The sequence below is a fragment of the Oratosquilla oratoria genome, chromosome 11 (assembly GCF_046742065.1).
Source record: "Oratosquilla oratoria isolate Oo_2021 chromosome 11, ASM4674206v1, whole genome shotgun sequence".
In the NCBI taxonomy this organism is placed as follows: Eukaryota; Metazoa; Arthropoda; class Malacostraca; order Stomatopoda; family Squillidae; genus Oratosquilla; species Oratosquilla oratoria.
Window position 1 is genome coordinate 50,689,809 of NC_134787.1, and position 15,358 is coordinate 50,705,166.

At 38.1% G+C, this 15,358-nt stretch overlaps 1 protein-coding gene across 11 annotated transcripts in view; it reads right to left on the minus strand.

Annotated features, from left to right (window-relative positions):
• Nucleotides 1-15,358, minus strand: part of LOC143029817 (uncharacterized) — a 123,748-nt gene that overhangs the window by 71,213 nt on the left and 37,177 nt on the right. For 10 of the 11 annotated variants that reach the window (XR_012966881.1, XM_076192863.1, XM_076192864.1 and 7 more), the window contains 2 exons: nucleotides 9,126-9,761; nucleotides 8,743-8,955 (listed from right to left, as the gene is read on the minus strand). Coding sequence is in view for 10 of the 11 variants with exons in the window: in XM_076192863.1 (XP_076048978.1) it covers nucleotides 8,743-8,955; nucleotides 9,126-9,761 (849 nt within the window). In the remaining variant the exon portion in view is untranslated. Of the gene's footprint in view, nucleotides 1-5,474; nucleotides 7,883-8,742; nucleotides 8,956-9,125; nucleotides 9,762-15,358 lie in introns of those variants that run through there. The other variant, XM_076192865.1, reaches the window with a different exon arrangement.

The following is a 15,358-nucleotide window of genomic DNA, read 5'->3' on the forward strand; positions in this document are numbered from 1 at the left end:
CAGACATTCCCCTTATACCCATCCATCTAACCCATTCTCAGTCTTCCCTCAATTTCATTTCATCCACCTCTGCCTTCCACATTCTTTTTGCTAGTTTTTCTTCACTTATTCTTTCCATATGCCCAAACCATCCCAATATTCTTTGATTAACCTTATCTGCTAGCTCTCTTCCTACACCTGCTCTCAGTATCACCTCATGTCTTAATTCTATCCATCCCTGTAAATCCCACCATAATAAATATAAAATATACCAAATGGCCCTTTCTCCTTTTTAAAGTATACACCACCCTTCACCCGACACCTATTTGTTGTCCATTTTACTGTAACTCCTTGGGGATGAAAGGTTAACCCTGTCCCCTCAGGTCAGAAGCAATGCAGCTTGACACAGACAATAATAATAATAATAATAATAATGATATCTAATAATAATAATAATAATAATAATAATAATAATAATAATAATAATGATAATAATATAATATAAATAATAATTATGTTCTTGTGGGAGAAAGTGGGTGTGTCACATAATCTTTTTGGTAGAAGGGAAATTGGAAGTGAAAGACAAGTGGAGGAAGAGGAAAAGGGTGGAAGGTAGAGAGGTGCTTAGTGTAACCAATTTGAATGAGAAGGAAAAGGAGAAGTAAATCCTGGATCTGAGAGAAGTGTGGAAGGTGGTGAAGGATACAGTAGGAGTAGAAGAGGAATGAGATTGTTTCAAGGAGGAAGTGTCAAGGTGTGCAAAGGTAGTATGTGGAACAAGGAGGATGAGAAGGAATTGAAGGGTAGTGAGTGGTGGAATGATGAGGTGAAGATGGTAGTAGAAGAGAAGAAGCAAGCATATAGGCACTGATTGCAAAGCATATGAGAGGTACAACAAAAAGATAGAACCAAAATGTAAGATAACGGAGGTAAAAATATAAAATGCAGACATAAAATGGGGTAGGAGTATGACAGAAATTTTTTAAAAGAATAAAATGATGTTTCAGGAGGAAGTGAGGAGAGCATGGAGGGGTGAGTCAGATAGAGAGGAAAATGTAAAAGACAAAGATGAACAGATGTTAATGGAGGAGAGGTTACATAAGGGGAAGATGGGTAGAGTATTTTAGAGTTGTTGAATGTGGTAGGAGGGATTGACTGTGGCAGTGGGACGCTCTAAGAAAATAACTGATGAGACGAAAATGAAAGATATATAAGAAAAGATGAGGTACAAGAATTCTTTAAAATTATGACAGCTGGTAAGGCACCTGGGATGGATGGGTGTCATGAAGAGTCTCTCACAAAGAGAGGTATGGTTGCAATGGATTAGCTGGTGAGGCTGTTTAATGTGTGTCTAAGGGAGGGGAGTGTGCCAGAGGATTGTAGGAATGCTTGTATAAATCTACTTTACAAAGGAAAAGAGGATAAATACAAATGTAGTGATTTTAGAGGGATCAGTTTGTTGACTGTGGTTAGAAAGACATGGGGGAGTTTTACCTGAGAGGATTAGGGGGGAACAGAGGGAATAATTGGTAAAGAGCAGTTTGGGTGTAGGAAAGGTAAATAGTGCATGGATCAATTTTTTGCAGTAAGGTAGATTAACAAAAAGTTTTTGGCAAAGATATGGATCTTTTTTGGGGGACTATGGATTGGGGGGAAATTTATAAAGGGCATTTATGAGTTTTCATGATAGTAGAATTTGTGTTACCATTGGAAATTGTGAGAGCAAAGGGCTTTAGGTAAAGATGGGGTTGCATAAGGGCTGTGTCATGTTGCCATAGCTGTTCAATGTGCACATGGATGGGGTGGTGTGGGAGATAAAGGTGAGGGTAATGGACAGGAGATTGGAGATGGTTAGAGATAGCAGAGGGAAGTGGGAGGTGAGCCAGTTGTTGTTTGTGGATGACACTGCACTTGTGGCAGGGTCAGAGGAAGATCTAAAGCATTTAGTGACAGAGTTTGGAAAGTATGTGATAGGAAGTTAAAAGTAAATGTAGGTAAAAGGTGATGAGATGCACAAGGGGAGAGGGTGGCAGCAAGTTGGAAGTAAGTCTTTGAAGAGAGGCTAGAGGAAGTGGATAGTTTTATGTATTTGGGGTCCCATGTAGCAAGAAATGGAGGAGTAGGGAGTCAAGGTACATTGTACAATGAGGGAAGCAAGTAAATGTCTTCGGGGTTTGATAAGTGTTATGAGAAACAGGTATCTAGAAATACCTAAGTAAGATGCTGTAATGATTACAATTTATCTTATATTATTATTTTTTTTTTTGTTATCTTTTATCTGTCTGACTTCCATTTATTATTAGTTATATGTCAATTTATTATTATTTACTATTTACCTGTTTGTTTATTATTTAACTATACCTATGCATTTATTTATTACATTTGTTATCTATATTATTATAGTTTCTATTTATTATTTTTTTTTATTATGATTTTTTTTTTTTTTTGCATCTGACCTAGATATGGATCAAAAGGTATCCTGTCGGCATGCTCCGCCTTTGTAATCTTTTGAAATGGATGTAAAGAGAAGATTATACAAAGTGGTGATTGTGCCTACAACAGTGTATGGGGCAGAGACTTGGAAATCAAGAGGTAGAGAGAAGTTGAAATGTGCTTGAGGTGATGTGTCTGAGTACTATGGTAGGAGTTACAAGGATGGAATGATTCATAACTGAAGTGAGGAGGAGAACAGGGTTAGAAAGTGAGCTAGAAGATCAGGCTGATGAAAGATTATTGAGATAGTTTGGGCATATCAAAAGAATGAGTGATGAAAGATTAACAAAAAGAGCACGGAAAGCTGAGGTGGATTGAGTAACCTCGAAGGGGTGACCAAAAATGAGATGGATGAATGGGGTGAAAGGGGCTTTGAGCAAGAGGGGAATGTCTGCTGAGCAGGAAGTCAGAGGGTAGAGGTGAAGTGTGAGTAGAGAATGGTTGTGTATGGGTGACACTTTGCCACAGCTCAAAGGGATTTCTCTATTTTTTGCATGAGGAGACGATGAGGGAGGGTCACTGTGTATATGAAGCAGCCCTGCTGTTGATGTGCTGTGTCTTAGTGTATTGCCTCTGACCCAGACAGTAGGCAGAAAACAGAAGTGACCCTTCATCCACAAGGAGCTAAGATGGAAAGGAAACAAATGGGTATTGAATAGGTGTGGAGTGGAGTAAATGGGCGTGGGTATGTGCCTTGGCTGGCTATCTCCTTTATACGGGGAAAGAAGTCCTTGGTGAGTGTGTGTGAAGGAAGAATAATCCACTCTCTCATCTGTCTAAACCATTCATCATATATATATATATATATATATATATATATATATATATATATATATATATATATATATATATATATATATATATATATATATATATATATATATAATATATACAGAATAATAATAATAATAATAATAATAATAATAATAATAATAATAATGATAATAATAACAACATTCATAACTAATAAAGACATAAAGGTGGGACTTTGCCAGGGATGTCATGTTGCCATGGCTGTTCAATTTATACATGGATGGGGTGGTGCAAGAGGTAAATGCAAGGGTAATGGGACAGGGATTAGAGATGGTTAAAGAAAATGGAAAAAAATTGGAGACAAGTCAATTGTTGTTTGCTGATGACACTGCATTTGTAGGGAGGGATTAAGGAAGTTGGTGATAGAGTTTGGGAGGGTGTTCAAAAGAAGGAACTTGAAGATAAATGTGAGTAAAATTAAGCTGGTGAGATGTACAAGGGGAGAAAGTGGCAGCAAATTGGGAGTATTAAGGGAGAGAGACTGGAGGAAGTGGATAGTTTTAGATACTTGGGTGCGAATGAGTGAAGAAAGATTAGTAAAAGAAGTATGGAAGGCAGAGGTGGAAGGAGTGAATATGAGGGGGCATCCTAGGATAAGATGGATAGATGGGGTGAAAGGGGCATTACAAAAGAGAGAAATGTCTGTGGAGGAAGGACGGGAGAGGACAGAAGATAGGGGTGAACGGAGAGGGGTTGTGTATAGATGATGATAATTTATGATGCATGAGGGGGAGTGGGTGGGGGATGGGGGGTGAGGAGGTATGTATGAGAAAAAAAAATTGACGCAGCCCAAAGGGATTTCTCCCCGTCTTCTCCTCTTCTGCATGAGGGGACGGAGAGGGGGGGTCGCTGAATTTATGAAGCGGCCTTGCTGTGGATGTGCTGTGTCTTGCGACACTGCTTCTGACCCAAGGCAGTGGACAGGATGCAGGGATGACCCGTCATCCAGGAGGTGCCAAGATAAGAGGGAGGGAGGAGGGTGGAGGGGAGTGGAATATATAGGAAATGGAATGGGTGGGAGTGGTTTCTATGCCTTTTTCTTTGTGGCTACCCCCCATGTAGGGGGGAAAAAGCCTTTGGTATATGTATGTATGTATGTATGTATGGATGTGGCAGGAAAGGGTGGAGTGGAGGTGGAGGTAGAATGTAGATTGAGAGAATCAAGTAAATGCCTTGGGCATTAAAAAGTGTGATGAGAAACAGACATTTGTGAAAGGATGCTAAGAGGAGATTGTATGAAGGGGTGATTGTGCCAACAGCATTGTATGGGACAGAAACATGGAACATAAGAGAGGAAGAATGGAAGAGTTTCAATGTGTTTGAGATGAAATTCCTGAGAAGTATGGTTGGGGTTACTAGGCTGGATAGAATGAGAAACAAGGAAGTGAGGAGGAGAGATGGGGTGGAAAGGGAGTTGGGAGATAGGGTTGATGACAGTGTGTTGGGATGATTTGGACACATGGAAGGAATAGGTGAAGAAAGATTAATAACAGAGGTATGGATGGCAGAGGTGGAGGAAGTGAACATGAGGGGGCGACCAAGGATGAGATGGATGGAGAAAAAGGGGCACTGGGAAAGAGGGGGATGTCTGTTGAGGAAGGGAAAAGACAGAAGATAGGGATGAGTGGTGAATGTTTGTGTATAGATGATGCTGTGATGCATGGGAGTAGGTGGGCAATGAGCATGTGTGAATGATATTTTGACACAGCCAGAAGGGACTTCTCCCTGTCCTCTCTTCCTCTGCATGAGGGGACTGAGAGGGTTGTTGTTGATTATATAAAGAGGCCTTGCTCTGAATGTGCTGTGTCTTGCTGCATTCCTTCTGACGCAGGGCAGTGGGTGAGATACAGGAATGACATGTCATCCAGGAGGAGCCAAGAAGAGGGAGGGAGGGGTGGTGAATGGAAGTGGAGTATGTGGGGATGAAATGGGGGTGGGGGGGAGTGGATTTATACCTTTGACTTTGACTATCTCCCTTGTAAAGGGGAAGAGGCCCTAGTTATATGTATAATAATACATACATATACCAATGGCTTTTTCCCCCTTACAAGGGAGGTAGCCAAAGTCAAAGGCACAAATCCACTCCCACTCATTTCACCCCCACATACTCCACTCCCATTCACCACCCCTACCATTTTTCTTGGCTCCTCCTAGATGTATAATAATAATATACATTCATATACCCCGGGCTTTTTTCCCCTTACAAGGAAGGTTACCAAAGTCAAATAATAATACAATAATAATAATAACAATATTAATAATAATATCAATTATAATAATAATAAATTCTTAATAACAATATTACATACACATACCAAAAGGCCCTTTTCCCATTATATGTCAGGTGACCAAGTCAAAACATACACCCACCCTACACCCATCTTAAGACCAACTGTCCTTCCCATCCAACTTCTTCATGGCTGCCCCACACCCAGTGCTTGGGTCGGAGGCAATGCAACACAACACAGCACCTCCACAGAGGAACCCAACAGCCAAAGCTGGTTTACACATGCCCCTACCTCATTCACTCAAGAAAATACAGATTTTTTGAGGCAAGGAATTTAATGTAGTATGCCCTTATTTCAAAATCACTTGCCACAAGCAGAATTTGGACTACCTCCATTCCCAACCTCCAGCAAGTGTTAGAAATAGTATTAAATTTTTGTGCACCACCAAATGTACCATTACCCCATTCCCATATCTGAGAATATTGTCATATTAGTAAGCATTTAGTTATCTAACAAAAACATATATTTTTCTCTCTCTGTCAACTAAGCCATACTTGACCAAATAAGGGGAAACCTAGAAAAAAATCATACAAATTAAATAATACTCATCTTATTGGCCAGTCTATACAACTAAATAACATTTAAAGGTTGCCAGTAAAAAAAAAAAAAAAAAAAAATTATGCACATCTAAAAGCTTCTTTATTAAGTTAACCCATCAATAATTGTTCCCCCAGCCCCCCAAGGAAAAAATAACTAAATAATGACAAAAGATTAAATAATCACATGACCTCAAATTCCTTGGAACCAACACCTTTTGGTCTCTAAAGACCATGTAGACCCAGAAATGAAAATGGCTCGAGTTTCAAAATACAATAATCCTTCCTATATTCAAACTAACTGAGCCACAGGGTGTTTGGATTTGGGGAGTATTTGGATACACACAGTAAACCCCCCCACCTCATTCCCTTTCACATTCTGTCACTGCAGAGCTATATTTCCTATTCTGAAGGAAAAAAAATGGAACAAAATATACATAAATTGTGTAATAATGGCAAAGTCAGGACAATAATGGTTTAGGTATGGAAGGAATTACTATAATTTAACCACTTACAAAAGACCAACTCTGAACAAAGAAGTACAAGCTCCTGAAACTCTCAAAATTCATACATGACAAAAAATAATCCTGACAAATCTACCATGAAATGTCTGCCCGTTACTTCCAGCGTAAAAGGAAAGCACAAGCCCATGATGGCAATTGTTTTCAATATATTTCTTCCAGGTACAGTATGGAACACCAGAAAATTCCTAGTACCAAATTCTCACTTCCTTTAAGAGTACCCTTGTACTCCTAAGGGTATTCTGTGATTTAATATTCAAGAAAACCTTGGCTTAATTCCAAGAAGACACTCTGAAATTCTTAAGATATCTACCTACATACAAGAACCATGTCAGGCATTTGGAATGTTCAATTCTTGGATCACATTATTCTCACACCTAGCAGGAACAACTTCGATATTCAAGGACTCAAATGTGACAGCTTTCTTTGGATGGCATGCATGCTCAATACCTCCACTGCTGAATTACCTTAAAACATTAAACTCCAAAAAGGGGACCAACCAATTACTATGAAGTCCCATCCTTATTTGTGGTCAAGCCAGCATCAATTATCAATTCCCTTGTAAAATACTGTGTGTGGATTATTTTCTTTCTTCTTTGTACTGTGGCATCAAAAGTAGCCAACTCCAAATCTTTCAATAATTTACCATGAGCATCACTCTCAGTTTCTAAATCTATCGAAAATAATTCATACACTTATTTGAGATTTAGATTTATTCGTAGCCAATTTACAGATATTTCATATCTTACAGATAAGAATCATAAAAAAGTATCTTAGGGCACTAGAACATCTTATCTAGGATCAGAACTCCATAGTTCCAGTAAAGCTATACAACTAGAGCCTATCTTGAAAAATTTACTACATTTAGGAAGCCTGTCAAATTTGTCAACAGCTTGCATGTTTTCATACAACTGTAGGAGTATCTTAGTGCTCTTTTTCTGTAAAACCATCATGAATGCTCAGCGTTCTATAACTTAAGCATGGCCAATCTTCCTGCACGACACTTGGCTGTGTGGACACTCAAGGCATCTGATCTGGCAAAGGGCTTGAGGCAGAAGGAGCAGAGAAAGCGCTTCTCCCCTGAGTGTTTGCGCATGTGCCTGTGGTAATTGTCAATTCGTTTGATGCGAATGCCACAGAAGCGACACCAGAACCCTTGCCCTCCCTCATCCTCTTCCATCATGACTACAACCTCCTCCATCAATTCCTTGTCCCCATGGCCCCGTCTCTCCAGACCCAACAACCCCTGCCCCTGCAACGAGACAAACCGTCATCACTTTCCGGCAGTCGCTCAACGTCTGCCAACCTACTCTACACAACAGGCAAGCCTCAATGATGCAAGTGGAAGAGAAGCTACATATACAGAACTATGAAGAAGACTGTACTTCAACAGTACCAGATAAACCGAGACTCAACCAACAGCTTACCATAGAAAGTTTCAGTGGACCAAAGATGAGAATGTTTGAAACAAAAGTTCTCTTTAGGGGTCTACTTGATTTAGCATAGAAGAGTTCATCAGTACATTTGTAATATCTTTTTGAAGAGTTTCAAGCACTTTGATAGATATCATTGCTTCAGTACACAATATTACTGGAAAGTAGCAAGAAAAAATAAAGTCACGGGCATGCTGACAACACTTTCAAGGAATAAAAACCAAAATAATACAAAGAAGAAAAGAGAGGACAGAAACTGAAAACTCAGCAATACTAAGGAGAATATGTAATCTTCTAACATGAAAATACTTTCATGTCAACTAAAAACACACATAGGATAATGTCTTCCTCCATTAAAAATGACCATTCCAATTCAGAAAAGATACAAGGCATGCACATCCAGCCAAAGTATGCATCTAGCTCTCTTACAAGCAATCCAAAGAACTACAATGATAAAATAAGTGCTCACAATATTATATATATTATGCTGAAGGCATGGTAACAACCAAATCATAACTATACAAGTAGATGTTACAGACAAAATTATATAATGATAAATACTTTGGCAATAGGCTGCTGTTTCAGGGTAAACATGAGCTCAAGATAATTATATAAAAACAAAGTTAAAAACTGAAGTGAAACAGCAGCAAAATCTAGACATAAACAAAAGAACACTCACCCTTGAAGAATCTTGTCCTGCCTGGGACTCGGAAATCTCAGGCTGAATTGGGTATTGTACAGCCAAGCCCTCTGCACCCGCTGGGACCCCGCCCGCCACAGCTGCAGCTGCAACCACAGCTGCAGCTCCTAGACCTCCTCCCTCAAAACTCTGATTGCTTTCTTCCCAACCTTCTCCGGAAGCTGATATGGTGGGTTCTATTTTGATGGGCGGCTGCAACAAAGTGCACACTTCAGATTGAAGCACGTTAACTAGGACAACACAAGCTGTGACAACTTTCTGTTGAACCACAACTTCCATCATATCAGCACCGTGTATATTTCTATAACTAAAATCAAAATTACATTGCATCACAATTCCTTGTGAAATCGTAGTAAACTTACCAAACTTGTATCTGGATGTGTTTGTTGTTGTTGTTGCTGTTGTTGTGATTGCTGTTGCTGCTGTGATTGCGGCGTGGATTGTTGCATACCAGAAGGCCCCGGAAGTGTGCCTTCATCACTGCTAGGGTAGTGTTCACTCGACTGGAATTGTTCCCTTGCGACACTGCGTCCAGAACACACTTGCACGGCACCAGAATACAGATTTGTTCCCGACACTGTGTATAATGACCCCTCGGACACGGCATGGGGGTGACTAGAGTACGATTTAGGGACACCGGTGTCCAGCACAGGAGTTTCAAGGGGCAAAATTCCACTCGGGGAGGGATGTTCATGGTGAATAATGTTCTCCTTGTGGCTACCCACTATCACCTTTTCCTCTTTTTCTCTAACGACACTAAACGGAGCATGAAAGGAATCCACCCTTTTACGTTTGGCACTTGGACTAGACGGGGAGAAAGAGGAAGTTTGTGCAGAGGAAGGCAAGGTGACCGACTGTGAGACATGTTGTTGCTGTCTCGTTGGTGAGCTAAGTCTCTTGCTTTTGTCTATGGGACGGTCAGGCTCAGCCAGTCCTTTGATTTTCAAATTTTCTGCGGTGCTGATGAGTGAAGCTAGTTCTGACTGGGAGACACTTACCTGGAAAAAAATAAATCACATAATTTTATCATTTTCATACAATATTAATTTCAAGCATCTGATCACATAAAATCTACAGGGTGTTTGGGATAAATTTAATAACTTTTTTACCTTCTGTCATTTCAGAACTATTTGAAGGATTTATTAGTGGTAAAGTACAATGGATAGTTGATTCTGTGTACTACTGGTTGGTGTGAGAGCTAGAGAGCATGGACAACTGAAAAGCACCGGAATATTGGAAGAGAGTGATCTGCACCATGATGATTCGTGCCAGATTCAAAAATTCGGAAATCTTAGCTTCAGCTCAGTGCTCCTTGAATACCATGAAAACCATGAGATGTGAGCTGGAGAATTGTGACGGAGGTGTGGAAGCAGTGGCTAGCAGGATCATAGCAGGCATTCTGACTGTCCGCACAATGAAATTCATTGAGAAGCTGCGAAAAAAAAGTGCAACAAGATCCAGGCAAGGCAATGACTATGAAGAAAGCGCTGAATGAGGATCTTTGCTACTCCTCATACAAGAGGCGCAAGGGCCAACTACTCACTGCCAAGACCCAAGAGAATTGCCTTACAAAAGCCAAGAAACTCCTTAACAAGGTCAAACACCCAGTTGAGCTGGGGATGCTCTGGTCCTTCTCAGAGAAGAAATTCTGCCAGGACCAGTTGCACAACACACAGAACGACAGATGGCTAGCCTACAGTCCGCACAAAGTCCCACACTTCATGAAGACCAAGTTCCCTCAAACTGTGATAGTCTAAGGGTGTGTTTCCAGCGAAGGCCATGTCATGCCACCCCACATCTTTGAAGAGGGACTCAGACTCATTTCAGATGACTATATTGAGTTGCTGTCTACTGTTGTCAAGTGCTGGGTGGAGAGGGTGGCTGCGGTAAGATCATACGTGTGGCAGCAGGACTCAGCTCCATGTCACACTTCCAGGAAAACCCAGAAGTGGCTGTCTGAGAACGTCTACGACTTCAGTTCCAACATCTGGCCCCCCAACTCGCCTGATTGCAACCCCATTGACTATTATGTGTGAGGCACAGTTGAAAATTACACCAATCATACTGCCTACAACACCAAGAACAAGATGTTTGCCAGGATCAAACTGGTGTTCAGGTGTCTCTTGAAGGAGAAGCCCACATGCTGCAGGTTCAGGTTTCTTCTATAACTATCTTTTTTGAGTTTCTTTTCATGTCCCCTTGTATTTCTTCTATCCCACGTTAATAAGTCTTTTCTGTCAAGGATTTCCATTCCTTTCATGATTCTGTAAATGGACAATAGATCACCTCTTTCTCTTCTTTGTTCCAAGGTTGGTAGTTTGTTTCGACAATCTGCTTGTATGTCAATTTTGAAAGTGTTGGGGCCATCTTTGTCGTTGCTCTTTGGATTCCATTTTCCTTGTATTCTTTTTTTGTACTGAGTGTCCATAGTGTTACAGTGTACTCCAATCCTGGTCTTATCAGTGTGACTAGTATTTTCTTTACCATTACCTCATTCAAGTAATTAAAAACCACCTTTAATGATCTTAGGAAATTGTAGGTTTCTCCGACTATTTTGTTTATATGCTTGTCTGGGGACATGTCTTTGGTGATAATTACTCGTAGGTCCTTTTCGGAATTAACTTTCTTTACTTCCTTTGCACCAATTTGATATTGTCCTAATATTCTTTTTTTTACCTTTTCCAAATTCCATTATACTACATTTCTTAACGTTGAAGTTCACTCCCCACTTTTGACTCCATTCCCAGAACATATCCAAGTCTCTCTGTATATTTACAAATATATACATATATATATATATATATATATATATATATATATATTGATGAGGTGGTGAAATAGGTAAACATAAGTGTGTTAGGCAAGAGTTTGCAGTTGGTGAATAAGAGTATTAATTTTCTTATTAATTTTCACATTAGGTCTTAGATGTACATCCTTAAGGTTATGTACTCATACTATAAGTGAGGCTAGAATTTTTTTTTATTCTTTTTCAAGGGAAGCAAATGTCTGGGGGATATAAAAAGTATTACAAGAAATATGTATGTGGAGATGAATACAAAGAGAAGACTGTACAAAACAGTGACTGTGCCCATGGTGTATGAAGCAATCTTAAAATTTGAAGGAGGTAAATTGGAAGAGCCTATTTAGTCCAAGAAGAAGAGTGGGGGTTACAAGGATGGATGGTAAGAAATGTGGAGGTGAAGCCAGGAGTAGGGAATGGAAAGTGAGCTGGCAGAACTGACCCAAGAATGCTGAGATGGTCTGAGTATATGGAAAGTATGAGTGAAATGACTAGCTAAGAGTGCATGGAAAATAGATGTGGATGGAAGGAACTTGAGGGAAAGGCCAAGAATAAGGAGGATGGACAGGGTTAAGGAGGCAATGGATGTAAGAAGAATGTCAATCAAGGAAGAGAGAGTGCAAAAGATACGGGTGAATGTAAAGTGGATTTAAAAGTACAAGGAGATGATGATGTCTGAAAGAATATTTTTTTGTTTGCCCCATATATTTTCCATGTGGATGAATAATGTGGAGTTGTTATGTAATGAAGTGGAGGGGGTAAATCAGCTCTGGCTGTCAAGCCCTGCTCAGGAAGTGCTGTCTTGCTATACTGCATGTGGTCCAACCAAAAGGGCATAAGACAGGCTCTTCATCCACAAAGTCCAAAGATGGGAGGGACAACAAATGAGATCTTGGTTGAGTCTATGCTTTGATAAACCACCTACTTTGTAAGGGGAAAAGGCCCTTTAGTATGTGTATGGTATATGTATATATATATATATATATATATATATATATATATATATATATATATATATATATATATAAATATATATATATATAATATATATATATATATATATACAGGTAGTCGTCGACTTACGACCGAGTTCAGTTCCAACAGACAGGTCGTAAGTCAATCTGGACGGAAGTCGGTCTTTATATATATATACAGTATATATTACCCTTTAAATATTTTTGTTACTGTATATATATATTGTATATTATATTTAGCATACTGAAATAATCTTAGCATCTTTGAACTATGTTGTATAGTATTTCTTAATTTTTATAATTTTATCTGATTTTCTTTGGGAAACGTAGCCTAGGCATAAGCATACTGAATAAAATCCTATCATCTTTAACCTATGATATCTAATACTGTACGAGTATTTTCTAACCTTTTTATTATTTTACCATCAGACTTTCTTTAAGAAACGTATGCATACTGAATAAAATCTTATTATCTTTGAGCTACGTTGTTTAATATTCATTAACTTTTTTATCATTTTCATTAGGAAACGTAGCCTAGGCCTACGCATACTGAATAAAGTCCTGTTATCTTTGACCTACAAATACTTTTTTGTTGGTTACAATAAAATCATTGCAAGGCAAAATTTGGACATTTTTTTTTTATTTCAAAACACATTCTTTTCGTTTACGTACTGTACCGAAAATATTGTTATCGACAACAGACTATGCATAAACAAAGTTTACTGTTACATTTTATTAATCGCAAAACATAAAAATACAAAATGCTGTACCGAACATATTGTTATCGACAACAGACTAGGCATAAAAAAGTTTTACTGTTACATTTGATTAATTGCAAAACATATAAAAATACAAAATGCAAGGCAAAATTAGGAATTTTTTTTATTTCAAAACACATTCTTTCCGTTTACGTACTGTACCGAACATACTGTTATCGACAAACTAGCCTATGCATAAAAAAAATATTGTTACATTTTATTAATTGCAAAACATATAGAAATACAAAAATACAAAATGCAATGCAAAATTAGGAAAGATTTTACTTCAAACAAAAAATTGAAAGAATATTTAGCTGGCTGGGATGCTGACGCTGTCGGCAGCCTGCCAAAACTATCGTACTAGCGTCTCGTGGTGTGCGGAGTAATTGTTCTGCGCTGCCAGACATAACATTGCAATTCTATTACTCTATTAAATGTTAAATATTATTGCACTATCTCGTGGTCGTAAAGTCGATCAGTCGTAAGTCGCATAGGTTGTAAGTCGACGACTACCTGTATATATATATATGTAAGACTAAAGGTGAAAGTAGACGAGGAGTAATGGGAGAATTTCACGCTTTAACGTTTCGACCCACAGGGTCTTGATCACAAAGCTAACAACTCAAACGTAACAGGATGTTTTATACACGGACGGGTCATCTCATGGGACGCTTTGGAGAGCTTGTTATTTTATTTGCGTATTCTTTTATTAATAAGCTTGTGGCTTTTGCTAAACATATAAAGCCTTCTCTATGGTTAATGTTGTTATTAGTGTTGATATATGCTGCCTCAATTGTCTTCCTTATTTTCTTGGATGATCCTTTATTTAATACGGTTGTGTTGTTCCAGTCTGGAAGGTGACCATGTTTATCCACATGCATTACTATGGAGTTTGATGTCCTATGGGCTTTTATGTAATTTTTATGTTCATTTATCCTTTTATTAAGTCTGCGACCAGACTCACCAAAATATGAAGAGGGACAACACTGTTTTCGTTGGTGGGATTATTATAGCTACGTGTTACCAAATGTCCTACTTTGTTACCTGACGTCCTGGCTATTTTGATGCCCGCTTTTAGGAGAAAAGTGTCTAAGTATGAATTGACATTAGAGTTTGGTACTGTGATATATCTGGTTTCATTATTACATTCATTATCATTCTTATTTTTATCTTTACTTTTGTTAATTATTTCTTTGGCTTTCTTTTTCAACCTACATAAGAGACCACAAGCTTATTAATAATACAAGAATACACAAATAAAATAACAAGCTCTCCGAAACGTCCCATGAGATTACCCGTCCGTGTATAAAACATCCTGTTACGTTTGAGTTGTTAGCTTTGTGATCAAGACCCTGCAGTTCGAAACGTTAAAGTGTGAAATTCTCCCATTACTCCTTGTCTACTTCTTTCACCTTCAGTCTTATTTGTCATAATAGTCAACATATATGTATGTGTATGTGTGTATATATATATATATATATATATACATTATATATATATATATATACATTATATATATATATATATATATATATACATATGTATATATATATATATATATATATATATATATATATACATGTATATACATATATATATATATATATATATATATAATGTATATATATATATATATATATATGTATATATATACACATTATATATACATATATATATATATATACACATTATATATATACATATATATATATATCATATATATATATATACATACTTACATAGACCAGGATAAACCTTGTATTTGCATCAACACTCCAGTTGAAGTGACCTAGGTCATCTTTCACCCTTTGAAAACTATCAGTATTCACTCTTCTATCATTATGTTTGGAAGCAAAGCTGTGAAAACTTAGGGTTTCTGGGATTAGGGTCACAATTTATGCAACCCGATTAACTTAGGATAAGACCAACAAACAAACTGCTGCATGTGGCTCAAATGTTGAGCTTGTAGGAGTTAATCTTTTCTAATTGCAACATCATATACACAGGCCTGATTTGAAGTGACCAGACTTGGAGTGTTATGAATGATCTCAATGAAGTATATG